Source organism: Giraffa tippelskirchi, chromosome 4 (assembly GCF_054371585.1).
Source record: "Giraffa tippelskirchi isolate mGirTip1 chromosome 4, T2T-mGirTip1v1.2.pri, whole genome shotgun sequence".
Classification (NCBI taxonomy): domain Eukaryota; kingdom Metazoa; phylum Chordata; class Mammalia; order Artiodactyla; family Giraffidae; genus Giraffa; species Giraffa tippelskirchi.
Genome location: NC_137278.1, coordinates 111631605 through 111655607, shown reverse-complemented (window position 1 = coordinate 111655607; position 24003 = coordinate 111631605). Strand labels below are relative to the sequence as shown.

The window sequence follows — 24003 nt, the reverse complement described above, 5'->3', positions numbered from 1 at the left end:
TATCATTTCTTTTTAGATTCCACACAGAAGGGATGTCGTATGATATTTCTCCTTTTCTGTCTGACTTACTTTATTCAGCATGACACTCTCTAGGTCCCTCCATGTTATTGCAAATGGCATTGTTTCCTCCTTTTTAAATGGCATTATTTCCTTCTTTTTAATGGCTGAGTAATATTGTGATGGTGTATTTAATGCCTTACTTTTTCAAACTGGTGAAAGAAAATCTATACCAGTTTGACATGAAAGAAACACTTTCTAAAAGTACATTTTAGTTCTTTCTAAGTAACTGATTTGCTTAGTCAAAACAGGCAATGGTTCCAATCTAGAAACCAAGGGAAAAGATAAAGGACAAATTTAGAGTAAAGTGGAATTTATAACGTTTGGTGGCCAGAGTCAAAAGAAGCAGAAAGTGTAATTAATGATGGAAGCCAGGGCCAGATGAAGATCCTGCCCAGCTGTGGCCCTTTACTGGGCTCTGTCATCTAGGATTGCATTCTTGTATGAACGTCCTGAAAGAGGCACCCACACAAAGCTTCAGATCAGAGAAAAAGATCACTTCTGAAAGTAGAATTGAGAATGTAAAATGCACCACACGGGCAGTAAAGGAAACAAATTTCCATTTTGTTCAGCTGTGGATTGATTCCATTATCAAGAGAATTACCTATTTACTGGATGGCATTTGGGACCAAGAACAGCATCATGGTGGTTCTGAGCACTTTTCCCAAGTGAATTTACCTGGATGCCATCTTATTGGAGGAAATGGGGCAGAGACACTAGGCACATCGTGGACAAGGGGGACAAGGGTTTTGGAGGTTGGAGTGAATAGTTGGAGTGAATTTTGGTGGTTTCACTTAGGAACGTATTGATTAGTAGCAACCAGGACAAAATATCCTTATAAGGGACTTGACTTAACTTTTCCAGCTGTGTATGTGGTATATACAGTTTTTTTTTGGGGGGGGGGGGTTGCTACATTTTCATGTGATTTGGGGAATCAGTATGTTTTGCTTCTTTCATGCTTCATGTGGATAGAGGCAGAAAGACACTCTTATAACCTCAGGATAAATGAAACCTAAGTACCTATCACAGCATGTTAAATGCTCAATTATTTGCTCTAGGGAAATGCAAAGCTTAGGTGAGCAGCCTCTTGGGGGGGAAAAAAGAGAAAAAAGAGCAAATTGACTCAAAGAACAGAGAAGACAGGATACAGTCAAAGGCGTGCTCATTATTTTCAAGCCTCATGGACTCTGTATCAGGCTCTCTCTGTCCTGAAAAAATGTTATCTTCTCTGAAAGGCTGCCCCAGAAACCAGCACACATCTTGTTTCTAATGTGCTTCATTTTTCAATATGTTTGCATTTGCTGAAATTTATAGCTGAAAAGGGGCATGTCTTTTTTTTTTTAATGTATAGAATTATAGCTCAGAGGAATAGATTTACAATAGATTTTTTATTTCAATGTCCTGCCTTATATAGTTTTGTGGAATTAAAGCACAAAATGCCAGGAGGTGTTAATTTCCACAGGACTAATGTCTCAGAACTAAAAAAAAAAAAAAGAGTTCATCAAGTAAATACTGCAAAATAAATTGTCAGAGAAATTTTGGATGTCTTAATTTGCCAGTGGGTCCAAAGCAGTGAGCTCACTCGTTCAGACTAGTAAACAAGTGGCTGGGGACAGGGAATCTTCTGCGATGTCATTTACTTGTAGAACAGCTATGGAAAGTAAGTAAGTGTGTACAACCTGCTGACATGTGGAAATATATATAAGAAAGGTTATGTAAAAACTGTGAACTGATGTGAGGATGGTGGGATTATTGGCAGTTAAAAAACTGGCCTATATTATACAGTAGCTACTAGCCACAGGTGCTTGCTTAGTCGCTTCAGTCGAGTCCGACTCTCTGTGACCCTATGGACCATGGCCTGCCAGGCTCCTCTGTCCATGGGATTCTCCAGGCAAGAATACTGGAGTGGGTTGCTATTTCCTTCTCCACAGGTAGCTGTTTAAATTTAAATAAATTAAAATCGAAGTCCCCTGTTAACACTAGTGGCTAAGGGGCTCATGGCCAACCTATGGCTGGTGGCTGCCATACTGGACAACACCAATATTTCCATCCTTACAGAGTTCTGTTGGACCATGCTGATTTACATAGTGCTTTAACCTTACTGTTAGATCCATTTTCTAATAAAATGTTAATTTGAAAAACAGATAATATTAGTATTGTGAATGAAAATGATAGGAACCATTTCCTGAGTGTTCATATGTGCTTAACACTGTTCCAGATGCTTTTACATGCATAATCTCGCTTTGACATGGGTCCTGTTGTTATTCCTGTTTTACATATGAGCCAGTTTCCTTTTTTTGTTTAATTATTTCTTTATTGGCTGTGCTGAGTCCTTGTTGCTGCGTGCTGGCTTTCTCTAGTTCCGGCAAGTGGGGCTACTCTAGTTGTGGTGCGAGAGCTTCTTATTGCAGGGGCTTCTCTTGTCACGGAGAATGGACTCAAGAGTGTGGCTTCAGTAGCTGCAGCTCATGGGCTTAGTTGCCCTACGGCATGTAGAATCATCCTGGACCAGGGATTGAACCTGTGTCCACTGCATTGGCAGTTGGATTCTTAACCACTGGACCACCAGGGCAGTCCCCAGTTTCCTTATATATATATAAAACTGGGGTAATAATGGTGCCTCTTTCACAGCATAAGGATTAAATGAGCTTATGCAGGTACAGTGCATAAGTATGTACCTTGGGCCTACGTACAAAATAAATATACAGTAAATGTAGCTATTATATTAACTTTCTTCATGAAATAAAAGTGTGATTCATTCTTACAGTACTGTATTTTAAGAATGGATTAAAAGTAAATATATGCAACTGAAGACTATTTGCTGACTTGTGTGATTCTGAACCTGTAGAAGGTTCCATGCTGTAGTTTTTACTGCCCACCCTTCATCTTTCCTTCAAGGCATGAGCAAATTTCCATAAGACTGAAAAGATAGTGCCACATCAAATATATTATAAAGTTTAAAAATAGCATTGCTGTAAGCAGTTTGACTCTCTGCTACCCATTAAAGGTTAGTAAAAATAGCCTATAATTAGTGGATGTGAACTTTGGATCCAACAGCCTTAACTATGGACTATGAGGTAAGAAAACCTAAACATATTTAAGAATTACTAAGCAATAAATGAAAGTGAAAGTTGCTCAGTTGTGTCTGACTCTTTGTGACCCCATGGACTACGCAGTCCACGGAATTCTCTAAACCAGAATACTGGAGTGAGTAGCCTTTGCCTTCTCCAGGGGATCTTCCCAACCCAGGGATCAAACCCAGGTCTTCCGCATTGCAGGCAGATTCTTTACCAGCTGAGCCACAAGGGAAGCCCTAAGTAATAAGATCACATGTCATCTTTGTGGCTACATGTAGATCCTATTTTGAACCTCTTAACTGCAAGGTCTTTTAATAGAATACTTTCAATCATAACAAATATTATCTAGCAAATTAAGGTACCACCTTTACAAAAATAACCATCCATTCCAACTCAGAAACAGGAATCTGAATTTAAACAATTAAAAATATAACTTGACCTAATTTTTCTACTGGTAAAAGATTAATTATGCTGCATATCTAGCATCAACCAAGATATTTCTTTTCTCACTTTTTAAATTTTTTTTGCTACAAAGAGGTGATAATGAGAAACACTGTGGCTTGAGAGTCAAGAGTTAAAGCTCATTTTTTCTTGACCTTTTAACTTTTGTGGGTATACCTTTTGAATTAGCAGTGTTGTTCTGTTGATGTTCTTTTTTCTACTTTATTTCTGCTCACCAGAATGCCTGCTGCTTTTGCTGATGAAGCAGCATATCCTATGCTGTATATTTTATCATTTCCCTCTTCATGTAGCTTGAGCATCAGATGTGCGTGGAATAAGGGTGGCAGTTCGAGTGGAGACATGTGCACTGAGGGTTTGCAAGGTCTGTGTGTTTAATGTATGTGGTCTGAAGGAATGAAATCAATGGAAAGAAAAATGATGTTTAACATTACCTGGATTTGCTCAAAGGGTACTTCAAAGCTGAATGACTCATTGTAGTAGGGGTTAAGTGTATTCTTTTTAATTGTTGTCTTTTTCTTCTTCAGCCTCTTGCCATTCTGCATCAGATGAATCTTCACATAAGGATCTGAAAAATAGAAGCAAAAACTTTAGGAGATCAGAGACACATATTTTAGATTATAATTGAGTTTATAAAAAGTATTCCATATAGGAAAGTAATTGTGTAGCATATATTTAGTATTTTTAAAAATTTCAAGTGTTTCTTGTTGAAAGGTTTTAAGTAACCTATGGGCTATTTTTTGGTCATGATATCTCAATGTTTATAGTTGGATTTAGGAGATGAGAGCACTGGTGTGCTGGTAAACCTCCTTTTTGGGAAAAAAAAGTCTTGACATAGCATTTGCTAATGTCCGTGGTATAAATATTCTCAGCATGGCCAATTTCAAGCTAACTGTTTAACAACTGGCTTAGTAAATTCCTGAAAATTTAGCATTTTGCTCTTGTAAGCTGGCAAGAAACTGGCTGCAGTATACCACTGCATGGGAATAAAACTCTTGACACAGAGGACAAAGGAGCTGTTTTGTTCTTTCACTTATTCATTTGCTCAAACAATAATAGGCCCTAGGAATATAGCTGTTAACAAACCAGACCATCCCTGTTTTCAGGGAAGAACTTCAGACTTGTGGGAGAAATAGACAATGAACTTGAAAAGAAATACATATGAAATTATAACTTGAGAAGACTGCTCTGGAAGAAAAGAGCAGATAGATGTATGATAGAGACTCCCGGGGTGGTATGGTGAGTATAAGGGAGGAATGGAATCATATAGTTAGATCACTTAGGTAAGACCTTTCTGCAGAGGGAACATTTAAAGTGAGATGTGAATACTGAAGGGTGAGAAGAGGCTATGTGTCTGAGTGTGTATGTGAGAGAGAGAGATATCCAGGATCTGTGCCAGAACATTTCTAGGTAGAAAAGAGCTTCAAGGGTTCAAGGAAAAGTGAATAAGCTGGTAGCACCCCTAAAAGTAATGAGAAAAGGAGAAGGGGAAAGATTCCCTTAGCAGTTTCCCAAGTCTCATTGCTAAGTAAGACAATGGAGGGATAAGATGGTTCTCATTACTAACAGACAAATGACCTACAGGTTATTAGGAACCAATGCCCAAGTTTGATAGTAAAATCTACTGTTTCATGAAACATTTTCCCATCTGATAGGTAATGCATGTTCATTACAGAAAAATATCAGGAGGCAATGATAAACAAAAGGAGGAAGAAATTTTAAACCATCTATGATTTTACTCCCCTGCCATGCCTTCCAAAATTTCTTTCGTTTCTTTCAGAACATGGAGAGCTATAAGAAACTTCACAGATAACCTAGTCTAATGCCCACGTACTTTTAGAAAGCACAGCTGCAGACCAGAGAAGGCGGTTTTTATACCCCTCTTCCAATCCTCCAGTAGAACATAACTTCTGAAGGACAGAAAATTTGTCTTCCATATTCACTAATTGAATTTACTAAACAGTACCCAGAAGTATTCAATTTTTGTTGAATAAATAAGTAGAACTTATTTAGGGCCTAATAATCTGGGTCTCCTTGCCTTCACTTCTCTTTCTTCTTCCCATTTCCCCAGCTCCCAGATTACTTTAATATATGTAGTCTGCGTTTTTTGTTTTTAATGTTACATCCAGTCAAGGGGCTTGCAATTAAGATTTTAATCAAAATGAACAATATCTTTAAAAGCCAGATGAAGAAATGAGAAACCAAGTGTGTCAACTAAGTTGGTCAGTTAAAAAAGTACACTGTAAATAATTGCAAATGAGGAGAAAAATGAGAAAAGCCTGCTGCTTTCAGGCAATGCTGATTTTTGGTACAGAGACCTGGCTTGCCTACCAGGTTCCCTGTCTTCTCTATCATGGCCCCTTACACTGTATAGAGATGGTCAAGTCTCCAGTTGCTCCTTGGCAGTGACAAAACACCGAAGTACTAAACACTCCCAAATCAGTGTTTATGGCTCCTATGTTCATGTGTGAAACTTCATCAACCCAAGGCCCAGGGTTTTGCAAGACAGGCATGGTGACTATATGTTTATTCATTTAACACAGTAAATGACAAGAAAATTCCTTGTGCATCTGCCATTTGAGCAAGCAAATTAAAAACCAAGATCATTTCAGATTTCAACATGATCTCGGATGTGACCAATGCCTGCAGGAGAAAAAGGTAACTCAGAAAAACTGATTAGCTGGGTTCTCACTGACTGAGGAGACCAGGTGTGAGCTAACAACCGAGTAACAGGAAGGAGTCAGTCATCAGAAGGTGTGGGGGCAGCTTGAACCAGCCAGAAGGAACCGTACATGCAGAGTGCTAAGGGGCTCGTCTTTCCTCATGTTTGTGAATCAAGAAGGCAAGGGGGAGAGAGGAGGGTGGTGAGGTCAGGGAGGTAACACTGTCAAAAGCAGAGTCTGGCAGTTCCCATCCCAGTTCAGAGGTGTTCTATAATTTCATGACCCATACAGAGGGCTGGAACAGAAGCAGGTTTGGGGTAGTATGAATGGGCAGAGGGAGGCTTTGCCTTTGCAGATCCATCCTGATACAGGTACCAAAACAACTTACTTTATAGGCAAAATTCCCAGCTTAATCATAACCAAGACTGACAGTAATTCAAAGGTCTTTTTCTCTATTTTTCTTCCCAGATTTATTGAGATATAGTTGACACATAAAATTGTGTAAGTTTAAGGTGTACAATGTGATGACGTATGTATGAGAAGTGATTACCAAAAGAAGGTTAGTTAACACAACTGTCAGTTCACATAATTACAATTTTTTTGTGTGTGATAAGAACATTTAATCTCTACTATCTTAGCAACTTTCAAATATAGAACACAACATTGTCACCATGCTGGTCCATTAGATCCCCAGAAGTTTCCCATCTTTAACTAGAAGTTTGTACCCCTTGATCAACAACTCCTCACTTCCCTTGCTCCTAAGTCCCTGGCAAACACCATTCTCCTTTCTGTTTCTAGGAGTCTTTCTTTTTAAAAAATAGATCCCACATCCACATAAAAGGGAGATAATTCAGCATTTGTCTTTCTCCATCTGACTTATTTCTCTTAGCATAATGCCCTTGAAGTCCATCTATGTTGTCTTCTTTTTTTTTTTTTTCCTGTGGCTGAATAATATTCTATCGTATATATCACATTTTCATTAGCCATTTATCAGTTGACAAACATATAGGTTGCTTCCATGTCTTGGCAACTGTGAATAATGCTGCAGCGGACATGGGAATGCAGACTTCTTTTTGAGATAGTGATTTCCTTTATTTCAGATGCATACCCAGGAGTGGAATTGCTGCATCATTTTGTATCTCTATTTCTGTTATCTTGAGGAAACTCCATACAGTTTTCCATAGTGGCTGCACCAAATTATGTTCCCAACAGTGCATGAGGGTCCCCTTTTCTTCAATCTTGAGCGCTTGTACTCTCTTGTCTTGCTGATGATAGCTATTCTAATAGGTGTGAGGAGATATCTCACTATGGCTTTGATTTTTATTTTCCTGATTATTAGTGATGATTAGCATCTTTTCCTGGATCTGTTGGTAATTTGTGTATCCTCTCTGAAAAAATATCATTCATAACCTCTGCCCATTTTTAATGGGATTTTAAAAATTTTACTTTTATTTGTTGCTATTGAGATGTATGAGTTTCTTATATATTTTGGATGTTAGCCACTTATCTGACATATGGTTTGCAAATATTTTATCCCACTCCATAAGTTTTCAGGAGTCTGCTTTTTCAACTTTTGTGACTGGATGAATCTTGACTGTCTAAGCCCAACAGGTTATGTACCCAAGGTGGTCACATTTGAGCATCTTCTTTGTCCAGCCATCCAAAGTCTTACATTAATTCTCCATTTTCTCTACTCTTCTCCATTTTCATCCACTCTTTGGCTTGATTTTGTAAGTGTCCTCTGGTTGAAGTCTTGCCCTGAATTCTGGTCCCTTTGGAGATGGCCCTAATCTCTTGATTAGTTCACTAGCAACTTCTTTGGGAACCTAGACCTTGCTTCTGTCTCCCTAAGTATGGCTTAGACTTAACGGAAATATACCCGCCTAACTGTGAGACACACCTATGCTTTAAGGACATACACATTTTTTATAGTAAGGATCACCTCTTCTGTAAAGTAGAACTCTGTATACTTAAATTTGCTCTGTTTTAGGGACTGGTCCACAAAGCAAATTCTTGTCAATTTAGTTTCTTAATGGCTTAGAAATCCTGGTCATTGCATGACAAGACATAATTTTATGGAAATGATAAAATAGGCAGTAATTAGACTCCCTCACGTTGCCATTGCTCTTGAGTACAACTACTAGACACCATGCATGGCATCCAAATATCCATTAGTTTTTTGTAAACCTGTAAATACCACAGGGGAATAGGCAAGCTACAAAGTTGGCTGCTGTCTTCAGGAACTCCATATCTCTATGACTATACTCCTTTATTCTGTTCCCAGAACAAGTGCTCATGGAACCCTTCATGATCTAAATACTGACAACCCTCCTTCAACACCATTTAGATAATCCCTATTGCTATTGAAACAGGTGCAAGACTTGGGACAGTTGGCTTTTTATTTGTTTAATTTATCCTAAAAAGGGGGTGGGATCTTTTTGTTTTTCTAACTGTGGTAGAAATGAAGAGTTCTTTTCTGATATCTATCTAGTCTCTAATAGTATATGTTTCTAACTTTTCAGTGCTAGAAAATGATGAGCTAGCATCAGAAAGAAGGTTCTTCCCTCCCAATGAGAAACTGCAGATACAAAGAGTGCAGATTCATTGCCACGTTTTGGATGATTTTCAGGTCTATCATCTGGTTTTGTTGTCACTGGCACTGCTACCTTCACTCACCATTTGTCAGGCTCTCTTTTTGTCTGAAATCAGTCTAACTGAACTCTACCTCCTTCTGTCATAATAGCTGTTGTAACTTTGGGGAATTTTAGGACACTGTAATAAAATCATCCTCAAACTTTTATATATTGACAGTCCTCTTCAATATAAAATTTAGGTTTTTTGTTCCGAACAAAAACAATTATAGAAGGCAGAGAGATAGTTCCCTCAAAAGATATCCACATCTTAACCCTCAGAATTTGTTAATATGTCACCTTATATAGCAAAAGAGTTTGCAGGTGTAATTAAGGTTAAGGATCTTGAGATGAGAGGGTTATCTAAGAGGACCCAGTCTAATCACGTAAGAAAACAGAGAACCTTTCCTGGTTGTGGTCAGAAAGAGCTATAATAATAGAAGACAGGTTCAGAGACAAACACTGCTGGCTTTGGAGGTGGAATAAGGAACCACCAGTCACAGAATGTAGGTAGCCTCTAAAAGTTGGACACGTACACATTGCTACATTTAAAATGGATGACCAACAAGGACATAGTGTCTAGCACATGAAACTCTGCTCAATGTTATGTGGCAGCCTGGATGGGAAGGGAGTTTGGGGGAGACTGGACACACTTATCTGTACGGCTGAATCCCTTCACCATTCACCTGAAAGTATCACAACATTGTTAATTGGTTATTCCTCAATACAAAATAAAAAGTTAAAAAAAAAAAAAAGTTGGAAAAGGCAATGGATTCTTTCCTGAAAGGAACACAATTCTGCTGACACCTTGATTTTAGCCAAGTGAGACCTGTGTCAGACTTCTACAGAACTACATAAACATGTATTGTTTTTAAAATTAACTTTTTGATTGTTTATCATGGTAGCAATAGAAAATTAATATAGCAACCAAAGTTGAAGAGGTAATTCTGTTGTTTATCTAGCAAGGTTTGAGGATGAGAGTTTAATTTAAATAGGTCTAGAAAACAATATTTTGGAAAAAATTGATATTCTTTCCAATCTCCTAAAAATTATCACACTGTTATTGAAAGCAAAATCCTTCAAGAATTTGCTTTTTGTGATTAAAATGTTAACATATAGCATGAAATCAAAAGATAATATTTATGTACAGGTGTTTTAGGTTCCTAGGTAAAATTAGTGAAACCGATTGAAATGCTAGCTGAGAATAATTTTTAAAGTAAGATCCATTGCAAGGTTTAATATGATAATGTTCCTTTATATTTGTAGAGTGCTTGAAGGTGATATATGTACAGTCTTCCCTGGTGGCTCAGATGGTAAAGAATCTGCCTGCAGTGCAGGAGACCCAGGTTTGATCCCTGGGTTGGGAAGTTCCCCTGCAGAAGGGAATGGCTACCCAATCCAGTATTCTTGCCTAGAGAATTCCATGGACAGAAGATCCTGGCAGGCTACAGTCCATGGGCCTTGACACGACTAAGTGACTAACACTTTCATATAAAAAATATACAATATACATAGCATATATGTAACACACATGTATAACATATATATAAAAACATATTACATATATATGATAAATTATATAATCTCCTTTAATCTTTACAACAATCCCAGTGAAAAAACTGGGGCTTGGAAAGGCTGATTTTTTTCCCCAAGAACGTATACCAAGATCTTCAGACACTGAATCTGCTGCTCTGTGTGATATGTTGGAGAAATAAGTTAGCATACTATTTATAAGTACAGACTCTGGAGCTAGACTAACTTGAATCTTGGCTGTGCTACTAGCTGTGTAGTTTGGGCAAGTTATTTAAACTCTTTATTCCATAGTTCCTTCACCTTAAAGTGGTGAGACTGGTCATACCTCGCTCAGAGAATTGTGAAGATTAAATTGAGTTTCTCTTTTGAAGGTGCTTCAGAATGTGCTTGGCACATATTTTATTAATCATTCGTATTTGTTATAGTGTTGTGAAAGGACTGACATCTAAGTCAGCATCTGTATGTCAGACCCTCCCCCAAATCACTTTGTAGAACTGGTACCCACCATTAGCAAATGGGAAAAAGTCATTCCAAGCTGCCTCAGTGCTAGATTTATTTCTAGAAAGAACACCCACACTGAGCAACTGGTTCATTACTGAAGAATTTACTCATGTATGCAATGAAAGAGAAAGAAAGTTTCTTTCATTTCTACCTGCAGAGATGGTCTTGAGGTGTGTGATGGGAAACTAACTCAACATCCAGTACTCCACATCCTCTTGTTCCTGAAGTCAAGACATCAAATTACTCAGAGCTGAGCAGTTAATCTGGAGAGTTCTAACTGCAATCTTATTACTGAGGTTCTAGGATAGTGTGAGCCAAAACTATGATTTATGGACTTTTCTTTCCAGATATTGAGGCAGCTAATGTGGGTATACTTGGACATATTATGAATGGAGAATCTACTTTCCTGATGCTGCTCAAAATGAGGAAATAGAGAAAAGGAGGTCCTCAGCTTTGAGATTTGTTGTTGGGAATACGGTAATACCCGTTGGTTGTTGGAGAGAGGTAGTATCTATACCCCTACTCATAATTTTTCTGTGAGAAAAACATATAGTCTGATTTCTTCCTTCTGCTTCCACCTAGCCTCCAAACTCCTCCTTTCTTTTTTCTACTCTTTCCAATCTAGAGCGAAGGATAGGAACTCATGTTAAAGCTACAGTGAGATGATTTGCTAAGACACTTATTGTACCTCACCTCGTAGACAGTGGAGGCTTGCAAATACAGACTTTGCCAAGTGAAGGGAGTGTAGAGGATCCCAGGATGGTGACCAGATAAATGCTTTTGTCTCATTTCCATTTTCAGGGATAAGGATGAAGACCTCCTTTGGTTGGTTAGGTGATTACTTGGTCAGCTTCAGCTTATGAGCAACCCCGAACGTGGAAGGGTCATTCTCTGCCAGCTGGGAAGTCTCTTCTCAATATGATTCGTGGGGCAGACAGCCTATGGTCTGGTGCCAATCTTTTTCTTTCATGATTCCTGTTCAGGTGTTAATTTTGAGTGGAAGACTTCTCACGTATATTTTTCACATTAAATGGTAGGAGTCTCCTTTCTGAAGGGTTTAGTCCAACAACTAATTCCTAGTAGTCTGATCTGGCCCTGATGCTCCAATATGTAGCTCTAGGTGAAGTGAGCTATCACCTACACAGAGTCCTTCAGACTTTGCCTCCCTTCCCACTCATCTCCATCTGATCCACCCTGGATACACTGAATCTGCCATCCTCTTTTGCTCAGGGAGTAAGAAGAGCGATGACACATCTATGCCCCTATTTCCTTGCTGTTCCAGGTTTCCCTGCCATCCACCTTGCTTTACAAAGGCTTGGTTGATTTGATGGCTTTGTCTATGGAAGGGATGAGAATAGGGAGGTTGGGTATGGCAATCAAGAGAAACTCTAGAAGTCCTCACTCTTCCAGACAACTCTTGATGCCACCTTAGCTGGCATTGTTATGGGCTAAATGTTAAAATCCTAACCTCCAGGTGTGATGGTATTAAGAGGTGGGGTCTTTGGGAAGTAATTAGGTCTTGTGGGTGGAGCCTTATAAGAAGAGTCATGATCTTTCTCTGTGCCACATGAAGATACAGTGAGGAGACAGTTGTTAACTAAGAAGAGAGCCTTTCCTAAGACCCTGACCATGATGATCTCTGACTTTCAGTCTCTAGGACTGTGAGAAATGAATGTCTGTGGTTTAAGCCACCCAGTCTGTAGTATTCTGTCATAGCAGCCCTACCTACCTATCTACCTACCTACTTCCCTATCTATCCATCCATCTATCATCTATCTCTCTCCAAACTAAAATGACATTCTTCCCACTAAACTCTCCCTGGGTTCCCTCTTCTTTTTCTCCAGCATTACTGATCCTTCTTTATTTTCTCCTCTCCCTTCATCTGCCCCAAGATTCTCAAGGACAAATTTTTTCAGTTCGGTCACATTTGATATTATTTTAGCACACATTTTATAGGCTTTTTCTCTATACTCCTTTGCTCAGACACCCTGCAGTCCAACCTTATGCTTTCAATATTACTGCTACCTCAGTAAAACAGAGCTTCTGGCCACAGAGTCTGGCACTGGAATGCAATGTTTTCACCAACACTGGTGTCCCTGGCACAGTTTCAACATGTGGAGATACATTCCCAAAAAAGGATAGAGAGTAACCTTGGAGGAAGACTTTGAAACTAAGTATAAAGTTCAGTAAATTGTTTTCCTTCAATTACAGGGACACAACATTGGGTGAACTTTGCAGAAACATAAGGACAGCCCACACACTGTACTATAAGGTCATAACTGTAACTACCTCGGCCCTTTGATCTTTGGGACAGACACCTGCTGATCTCACTACCTCCCTGTAGGCCTGTTCTTCTGTCAGGAGTCCAGCCTGATTTGGAGCCATCTTTGATCCTTCTTCTTCACCTCCCATGAACACTGGGCCACCATGTCCTGCCAGTTTGCCTTCACCTTGTCACTCTTGTTGGTTCTCTCTTTCTAACTTATTGCCATACTCTAAAGGTCAGAAATCTAATCTCTCTTGCTACTGTAACTTCAACGTCAAACCAGTCTCCCTATAATTGTTAAAATGGCATTTGATCCCACTGGCTTTCTCATTAAAAGCCTTTAATGACTTGCCAATGTAAAAAAAGTCATTAAAGATAGAAAATCTTTCCATGTGAAAGATAGAAGGCAGGAGGAGAAGGGGATGACAGAGGATGAGATAGTTGGATGGCATCACCGACTCAATGAACATGAGTTTGAGAAAGCTCCAGGAGATGGTAAAGGACAGGGAAGCCTGGCGTGCTGCAGTCCATGGGGTCGCAAAGAGTTGGACACGACTGAGCAACTGAACAACAACAGCAATGTAAAAAGAATTCCAAATTCTATCATGGCATTCACAACCCCATCCTGACTCCACAAATCCTGTGCTGCTCTCCTGGTCGATACTCATTCTTTGTCACAGAGAATTGAAAATGCCCTGTCTTTGAACTGCTGGTCCTTCAACCTGAAATGCTCTTTCTTTTCCCCTTGTAAATGTGATTTAAAAGTCACCTCTTCCCTGAAGATTTTATTGATGATTTTCTCAGTCAGAACCTTCAGACAAACCTTCCTTTGCCTGGCAGCATTTTCTTTTGTACTATTGCAAAGCATGCATCTCTTTCTTTTTGGTATTGGAGGATTTCTGTGGTAATCCAATAACACAAAAGCAATGTTCTTGTGGGAAAATGTGTTTTGAATTCAGAACTATGGGCTTCAGGATGAACTTTGAGGAGACTGTCTCCTGGTAACTAGGGGGCTCCTTCCATTACTATTCCATACTCTAATGCCCATGAACATGGTCACCCCCTTCTTCCCTCAGGCAGTTCTAACATCAAATTATGCTAACTTCATAGAAATACAATTGGAAAACAGCTGGCTGTAAGCAATGATCCTTTTGTGTGAGATATAAAGAAGTCACTAAAAGCTTTTTGCATTTACAATGAGAACTAGAAAGCAGCAGTTCAAAACAGAATAATGCAAGACGCCTGCAGTTTTCATCTTGACAATTTTGCATAATTATACTGTCTTCTTTCTTAACTACTACAGTGACTATGGGCCCTTGTAACTATGGCCTTTCCATTTCAACCAAAGACTTGATAAGAAATAGCCTCATTTCAGCTGTTTTGTTCAATCCCTTCTGAGCCAGTACCCAGCTTCTCAGTAACTTTAGGTATCATTCCTTTTATCTTTTTCCTCCGCTGTGGATAATATTCAGTAAATTTCAACTCACAATGTTGGAAGAGGAAAGTAGCGCATTTATCAAGTAAGGTCTCAGATTTCAAGTGACTGAAAACTCATTTCAAAATGGTGTAAATTGTAAAGGTAGCTTATTGACTTATATGATGGAAAAGTCCAAAAGTAGGGCTGTGTGGCAAAGATTAATTGTCCCCTAAATCCTTTTCCCCCCTTCTTTTAATTTTTTAAATTGAAAAAGTTATTTTTAATTGACGGACAATTGCTTTACAATATTGTGTTCGTTTCTGCCATATAGCAGCATGAATCAGCATGGGTGCATGTATGCCCCCTGACTCTAGAACCTCCCTCCCACCTTGCACCCAATCCCACCCCTCTAGGTGGTCACAGAGCCCCGGTCTGAGTTCCCTGAGTCATACAGCAAGTTTCCATTGGCAGTCTATTTTACATATGGTAGTGTATATGTTTACTCTCTCTCATTTCGTCCCACCATCTAATTTTTTTTACTTTGCTTGTTTTAAAAAAAGGTGTTTGAAGTTTATTTATTTATTTTTGGTCATGTGGTGTGGCTTGTGGGATGTTAGTTCCCCAACCAGGATTGAACCCATGCCCATAGCAGTGAAAGCATGGTCCTAACCACTGGACTGCTAGGGAATTCCCTCACCCTCCTTTTTCATCAATAAAACTCTTAATTTTACTGAGGCACCATTTCACCCAGCTAGAAATATTTCTCCCAGACCCTCTTACAACACAGTGTGGTCCACCTAACTAACTTTTGGCTATTGGAAGTGAATGGAAGTGACATATCTCAACTCCATAGCATATCTTTAAAACCGTGGCTCTCAGTGGGGAGCTATTTCATCCTCCAGACAAAAGTGTCTGGAGGATGAATTTACAAAATTTTGCAAAAATGGAGATACTTTAGACTCTCATAACTTGGGGGATGATACAGGCATCCCCCAAGTGGGTGGGTCAAGGCCAGGGATTCTGCTAAACATCCTACAATGTACAGAACAGCTCTTAACAGTAAAGAATCATAACCTCCTAAATATCATTAGGGCTAAAATTGATAAACCCTGCCTTAAAGTAGGGGTTCCCTGGTGGCTCAGATGGTAAAGAATCTGCCTGCAATGTGGGAGGGAAGATCCCCTGGAGAAGGAATAGGCACCCACTCCAGTAGTCTTGCCTGGAGAATTCCATGGACAGAGGAGCCTGGCAGGCCTGAAAATAAGCTTCATGCCCTCCACTTTTCTTTTTTTTTCTTGCAACTGAAACATGGATGTGATAGGAGGATAGTGAACCAGATTTACCTTGCAATGTAAAGACAGTAGGCGGTTAGGGGGACAGGACAAGATAGAAAGATCTTGGGTCCCTAAGTGACCTCACAGCCCCAGACTGCCTACTGATCTCACCCACCCACCCAACTGTGGATATGAGGGTGATGAGGAATTTCAAAGAGCAGTTCTATCTTTTGGAGCCACTGTGTTGTGGCAACTCTTATAACAGTTCAGTCTGCTCCCTACTTAATGCTCCTGACATCCAGCAATGTCAGAGTCCCAGGTTTGCTTGTGTCTCTACTGTTTTCTACAGACTTCTCTGAAAATTCCACATGGCGGCCTCCTCAAGATATCCTAGGCTTTTCTCTTAAGGGTATAAATGACTGTACCAGCTTCAAGTCTCATATCACCACACTATACCATCCAAGGAGAATCAGAATTTCCAGGAAAAGTCTCAAGTTTACTCTGATTGGACGAATATAGATGACCCTATATTAACCCCTGTGGTGAACATATCACAATGTGATCAGCTAGGCTAGCTTGGTTCTGAGTCATCTGTCCATCCCCAAACCAATCAAGAGGTCCAGGGATCCTACCTTCGGTGTTGTGGATAGGTGCAACGCTAGTCTAAGCCCAGCATTAGGTATAGAAGAATATGGTGGTTCCTCAAACAGGAATTAGAAGGCTCTTACCAAGAATTATGAGAATAGAAATTGGAGGCAACCAACCAATGTTTATCGAGTTTTTCCTAGGGTCTTGAGGATTCCATCTGTGTCTAAACTTGAAAATGTGCAAATGCTTATTTTCAGAGAGATACCCCTTCCCACTGGAAATCAAATTCCTAGGGATGAGCCACTAAGCACTTGTATAAAGTGGTCCATGACATGAAGCTTATTTTTTTTTCCCGTAGAGGAAGGCAGAAAAGTATATGTTTGTGTGTCTTACAATAGACAGATAAATCTAATTATCATTGTATTAAAAAATTAAGTAGTCCAGCAGTATCAGAGACAGCAGAGTTAAAACATGGCAGATTTAGGATTTAGAGTTTCCCTGCCAACTGCAGCTTTTTCTTATACACTGATGGAGTATTTTATCAGTAACCCAAGCATTAAGCAGTATACAAATAATTAAATAGTAATAGGGTTCACAGAACAGACAATTTCCATTTCCATCACTGGCAGTTACAACACATTTACTTGAGGGAGGTCTTTATAAATAATTTACAAGTACTTAGAGAAGACTACACTGAAGAACTTAGATGCCTTTATAGTTTAAAATGCTCCCTGTAATGGTATAGTAAGGATGCAGCATTAAAAATATATTCTGGGAAAATTTTCCTTGTGAGCCCACAATTTAAAAATGAATTTACATTAGTTAAGTGCAGTGTTTGCCAGAAGAAAACAACGTTACATAAGTGACTGCCACAAAGGAAAGCAACCTCATTTTAGTGAGACATCATAAAATAGCAAAGGCTGATTTAGTTCATTAGTGGTGGCAGAGTGCTCTGAGGAGACAAAAACATAAATGCAAAATGCTATTGTTGTGAATTAAATGGAAAGCATTTCTGGTTGTGAAAGAGGAAGCCACTGAATTCCAACAATCATTTCTGTTGTTGCCAAATGGACTGTGTGTGACTGCCAGCTTCTTGATTAAAGGTGTAGGAATGCATGTACAAAACCTATGGAACAGAAAGATTTCCCGGACACGGCATGTTTACGGGCATGTAAAAGAACAGTGTGAGGGTTTGAGGTCCACCCTTGGTAGAGCAAGGAGTTCACTGTGTTTGCAAAACTCACATCTTTCCTGTTCAGTACTGAAGGTAAAATTCTTCATCTATAATTCAACCCTCTTCTTCCTGAACTTTGGAAAATCTTTTGGGAAGGGCAAACACATGAGAATAGGAACGGTAGTAATTATATTTGATTCTTTCTGGATGACCACAGAGAGTTTCATGGAATGACCAAGTATAAACTTTATGAGCTGATTCAAAAAACAAAAGCAGTCAAAGGATTCAGCAAAGCAAACAAAATTGCAAACAGCAAATTTGACTTGCCTTTTGTTTTTGACATTTGGGCTTAGCCTCTTATTTATGCCAGGTGAAAGATCACTAGTAAGATGCTCCTGTTTTTTTTCTTTCCTTCCTTTCTTTTTACAATTATTAGACATTTCTACTGGATGAAATAACATTGGTAACACTGTTACTGGATAACATTGCTAAGATTTTTAAGCACATGCATTATGGTGTGACAATAAATGGATGCTACTCCTTATTCACATAGAGAAGGTTTCCAGGCAGTTCAGCCTGAGTTCAAAATAAAAACAATGTGAGAACAGAGGTGCTCTTACACACAATATGATAACAGGGTTAGTGCTCTGTGGTGGGGTCCCTGGAGGCTCACCCAGTTCTCAGATGGTTCAGTTGGAATTGATTTCACCCTCATTAACTCCTCATTTTTTGCATGTGCTTGCTTTAAAATATCTATGTGTCTTCTAGACATTCTGTTGTGCAAACGTTAGAAAGTTTATGGATTGAGACTGTCTGGGATAATGGAGGGAAAGACTTGGAAATGTTCCCAAGGAGAGTGGAGGAATTTCTCTCCATGTCCTCACTTTGAACTAGTTCCAGAATCTGTCAAGGGCCTGGGTATCTCCAAGGGAGTAGAGGGATGGTCCCTATGTTTTCTTCACTGGAAGTTGCCTCACTGCTTCTTTCTCTGCTTGAAAAAGGAAATGAATTCATGATCTCTACAAGGTTTCTTTCTCTTTCCTGCTCCCTCCTGCTTTTAAGTGACATTGTTAAGCCTGTGGGCCTGGATGGACAAGGTGGCTTTTTTTCATCTCTTCTAGAGAAAGAGATACTGTTTTTAAAGACTCATAATATTGTTGATAACTCATACTTTCCACCTCTGTTTTGAGATTTTACTGTATGAATAATGCATGCCCTATTTTTAAAAGACACAAAACTTTGAGCACCCTGGTTGGCTGGTTATTAAGTTTCTTTATATGAATGTTGATTTCCTTTATCCTTCCAGAGAGTATTTCATTTTGGTTCATTGATGGCCAAATATGGTTCTATTTTTCTAAAGCTGTGACACTGTTTGAGATCAGCGGGTGCTTTGCACGTCAAGAAGATAAGTAGCTTTGCAAGAGAGATCAACTTCTATGTTGGTAATCTGGTTTTCTTACAATATTGTAGGAAGAAAATAAAAATAAACTATGACTTCAATATTATATTGCATATAAGAAAATGACACGGAATAATATAATTCTGTGGTGACTTTTACTGCTTTTTATGAAGCAAATTTGTAATTAAAGTCAATCACTGCATCTCAGTATTTCAGATCTCAGTAAAAACTCATTATAATGTTATTGTACACACTGAGTTCTTTGGAATTGACATCATCTAGGACACTTCATCCGTAATCTTGGAGAAATTAGAGTTGGGACGTTCGAGTTAGTCAGATTTTTTATACAGAAAATTTGGTTTCTATGGGTTGGTTTAATTCTTTTCAAGATTCCAGGGCCACACACTAAATGGCCAAAGAGATGGCCCAGAGATATAAATGTTAGGGTGACTCCTATTTTCCCCACATTTTCCATTTTCTTCAATCACAGATATTCTGCATTTTGGTTTAATATAACTTTAATATAACTTTTGGTTTAATATAACTTAAGTGATTATTTTGTTTTTTCTTGACATTATTCCTTAGCTCTGTGGTGTAGAGTTTGTTCACTTATTCATTTATCCATTCATTTATTCACTCACCCGCTCAGTTTCTCATTTACTGAGCTCCACTAGTGTACCAGGCACTCATCTTTTAGCAAGTGTCCTGTTCAATCCTGTACTCTCATGCCTGACACAGAGCCTGGCACATGGTAAGAATCTAGTAAACATTTGCTAAATGATTGCATCAGGCAGTGATATATATCAGTGAGATATAAATATCTGTTGAGCAACTCTTAGGGAAGAGAGTGAGGGCATACAGAAAACTATAGAACTCAGTTACTCCTCCAAAGAGCTCACAGTTAGGAATAGAAGGCAGAAATTCCTCAATAGTTTAAATCAACTCATATCTTCTGTAGTAGGAGAGATAGTGTGAGACAGTATACGTTTTCTTGCTAAATGACTCGTATGGCGATGACTGTGAGAGGAGTTCAGAGCAGACAGACATCCTTCATTGGTTGAAAATGCTTGGTTTGAATTCAAAGTTCTACACTCAGGGCATCCAAACAAGTGTCATAAAGAGAGAAGCCACCTTTAGTCCTAAAAATCACCAGCTCTTATGCCCTCTTTTCCTTCTACCTCCACATATAGATGTACAATTTCACAAAACACCAATACAGTGATATTTGGATGGTGTTTATGCTTGTGTAGAGAAGGAAAAAGGCCACTAGATGGATTGTCTTTTTTGAATGTATTTTTTTCCTTGGCCTTTTCTAGTCTTTCTGAGCATAATGGAATTTCATGGTTACCCTAATGTGATTTTCATAAACAGGCAATCCGTACACCTTAAGACGGCTTCAGTGAAATGGAATTTTGTATGATATGCAGAATTCTACAAATAACAGGACATGTATATACCTGCTTGTAACACTTGCAGGGTTGAGGTTAAAACTACAAATGTAAGTGCATGTACCATATGTCTAAATTGTTAAATGTTGTAAAGTGAAGTGAAAGTGAAAGTGTTAGTCGCTTAGTCGTGTCTGATTCTTTGTGATGCCATAGATTGTAGCCCGCCAGTCTCCTCTGTCCATGGAATTTTTCAGGCAAGAATACTGGAATGGGTTGCCATTCCCTTCTCGAGGGGATTTTCCTGACCCAGGGATTGAACCAGGGTCTCCTGCTTTGCAGGTGGATTTGTTACCATCTGAGTCACCAGGGAAGCCCAAATGTTGTCAACTAAGATGCAAATCATTAAAATATGTAGTTTCTATTCTCATATCTTGACAAATAAACATTCATAATAACCAGGAAATCCAGCTTTAAATCAAGAATTCTGCACCCTGGGGTTCAGCAATGGAAACAGCCCTCTTTCTCCTCACTAAACTCCCACGGACACCCTAAGAACTTTCATGTATACTTATGAGGACACCTCATCCTGCATGTCCCAGTGTCATTCACCAGCCCCCAAAGGCTGCTCCTCAGCCATGGGGTATGTACCTGCCTTCCAGTGGTCATATCTGGGGGAAAAAATTCTTCAAAGACTTTGTGAATAAACTTGGAATATTTTGTCAGGGAACATGAGATCCCAGGTACCCAGAGCCTTGTCCAAAATGGAGCACTGGGTGCGCCCTAAGATGAATATGTTCTGTTGGTCTTAAGGACCTTTTCTGGGGGAGCTGTGCAGGGGTCTCCATTGCCGTGCGTGCTTTCAGTGGGCTTCTCTCGCTGGGGAGCACATGCTCTAGGCACATGGGCTCAGTAGTTGTAGCTCATGGGCTTAGCTGCCCCATGGTTTGCGGGATCTTCCCAAACCAGGGATTGAACCTGCATCCCCTGCATTGGCAGGTGGATTCTTAACCACTGGACCACCAGGGAAGTCCTTAGGGACTCTTTATTCCCTGGAAGTATAGGTAGAGGAGGACCAGACTGGGTCCTCTAAACTTTGGGTTCCAGGGTAAGGTTCCTTCTTGCCCACATCTAAGGTCTGCATTGCATACTCTTTCCCATTTTTAAAACGTTCTTAGGCACTATACTATTCACTCTTTATATTTTATATAAAAAAGCTAATTTATTCTCTGTGACCATCCTGAGAGATGTTTCATCACCTCCATTTTACAGCTGAGGAACCTGAAACTAAGTGATGGGACCATGGTCAGACAGTTAATATTAGTGATCATAGAAACCCTGTAACTTTAAACATTCATCCTAGTCTAACATTCATAAACTTGATCAATTTTAGACTCTATACATTTATAAGGAAGGACGATTAAAACATGATGTAACTCCTTACATGGTTTTCAATCCAGTAATTATAGTGTAACTTACATGTTCACATTTTTTAACTAGACTAACAGGCCCTGAATGATATGGCTAATCTCTTCCTCTCCATTTCCATCTCTCAGGATACCACCCCCACACCTGCTGTTCCAGCCACACGGCCCTTTCAGCATCTTGAATATACTGTTTCATGCATTTTTGGGACCACATGCTTGCAATGCTTCCTCTTCATGCCCCTACCCTACATCTCTTCAAGTTCAGCTCTATATCATTTTGTCATAGAAACTCTTTGGCTCTCCATTTCAAAGCATTCAAAACATTCTCCTTTTATAATCTTCATCAAGGATGACTATCATCCATGAAAAGGATGGCAAATGAGACTCGGTGAAAACAGCCTTTTCCTGAGTTTCTCATCAGAAATACTCTCGCAGGTGCTGCTCTAGACCGGATAGAATTAGACAGAAATTACCAGCTGAAATAACTGTAGTAAGTTAATCTCACAATTGGCCTTGGATCACCAGCAGTGTGGGGCATGAGCTTTCTTAGAGCAGAGGGAATAAAGTCATGAACTCTTTTTGGAGAAAGCTATTCCATATCATTCTTCAGAAGATTATGCCCTGTTTGTAAAGCAAGTTTATCTAGCAAAAGGCTGTGAAATATGGTTTTTCCCCTGGATAACTGCCTGTGGTATGGATGAGGTTAGAACATGCTGTTCTCATTCCTCCCAGTTTGGTGTCAGGGTGGGAAGGATGGTGAGGGTTAAATGTTAAGAACTGTCATCTCTAGGAGTGAAGATTAGAGAGCAAATATTCTAAAGCAAGTTTGTGATTTGCCTTGAAAGTGCATCCAAGAGAATGCAGAGTGAATTAATTTAGTGGAATTGTTGGGCAGAGTGAGAGGTCTGCTCTTGAACCTTGAAAATATTTGGATGATTTGGATACAAGCCTAGTTTCAAAAGAGTTAATCCTTACCCACCAGCGCAGGGTGTGCAGACACTTCCAACAACTCCCAACTTGTTACTTCATCTGAAGACCATTTTAAAGAGACAGTTAAATATCTTTATTGAATACATGAATAAGAGGGCAGACATTATGTTCTAAGATCATTTATGGGCTCTGATTTAAATGGAAAATTTCTCTGTGTTTTTGATACCTCTTTTAGGACATGGCATAAATGAGTCAAAGGCCATCTGCCAATGAGTAACATTAATGTATTTAGGTAAAACCATTCCTAAAAACTGTTAGACGGAGAGAAGTCAACGTCTTACAAGATCAACTTGAATACATAATGCTAGACTTTAGGAGTTAAAATTTAGCTAAGGAATTATTCATTAAAATATCAGTGTATTTATCTCTTAAAAATATTGAAAGAGAGTTAGATTTAGTCAAATGAAAGAAAATGTTGTCATGTTGGTATTTTCAACATGGCAGTCAGAACAGTCCAAAGAATTTGGTTAGGTAACTTATATGAATTTAATATTTTCCCTCCATTCAGAGTGCTGTGACTTCAGGCTAAGGATGAGTCTATGTACAGAAATTGAAAATAAGGCCTGAATGAGTCAACTGACCTTGACTCAAGATCCTTTCTGAAAACAGACTCACTGCATATTGCTTTAAAAAAGTGAGATTCCTACGTAATCTTGCTGAAGGCCATTGTGAACATGAACAGGTAAAAACTGAGTTGGAATGTAAAAGGTTTTGGACATTCTCAGAGGGCAAATTATAGGATGAGTGAGGCTTATTGAACATTTGTTATATGTCCAGTGCTTTGCAAGATGATCTGAAAAGATGGTGAGAAATATGGACACATTGCTATCACCTTGGAGGAAGTTACAATGAATGAGAGTTTTCACCTGAAAACATAAGAAGAAATATTAAATTTGGAAGTTTAGGTCTACTGGTCCTATCTTGGATAATGCTTGGTTTATGCTATGTTGTTTTTTTCCCTGTATTTTCGATCATAATAAAGGTTTAATATTTATCACTGGAATTTTTCAGGTCCATATTAAAGTAGTATGAAAAATTTCTCAAAAAAAAGGCATTAATGGAAAGGTGAAGCATTAATGGACAGTGCAATGATTAATGAAAAACATTTAAACTTAAAAGTCTATAATCACAAACATTAGTTTCATGGAAAAATGAGAAACCAA

The 24003-nt window shown here is 39.0% G+C and overlaps 1 protein-coding gene across 3 annotated transcripts in view; it reads right to left on the bottom strand.

Moving 5' to 3' along the window:
- Positions 1–24003, bottom strand: part of SYT1 (synaptotagmin 1) — a 607838-nt gene that overhangs the window by 4198 nt on the left and 579637 nt on the right. For all 3 annotated transcript variants that reach the window (XM_081593169.1, XM_081593170.1, XM_081593172.1), the window contains one exon: positions 4028–4161. In XM_081593169.1, the coding sequence (XP_081449295.1) occupies positions 4028–4161 (134 nt within the window). The remainder of the gene's footprint in view (positions 1–4027; positions 4162–24003) is intronic.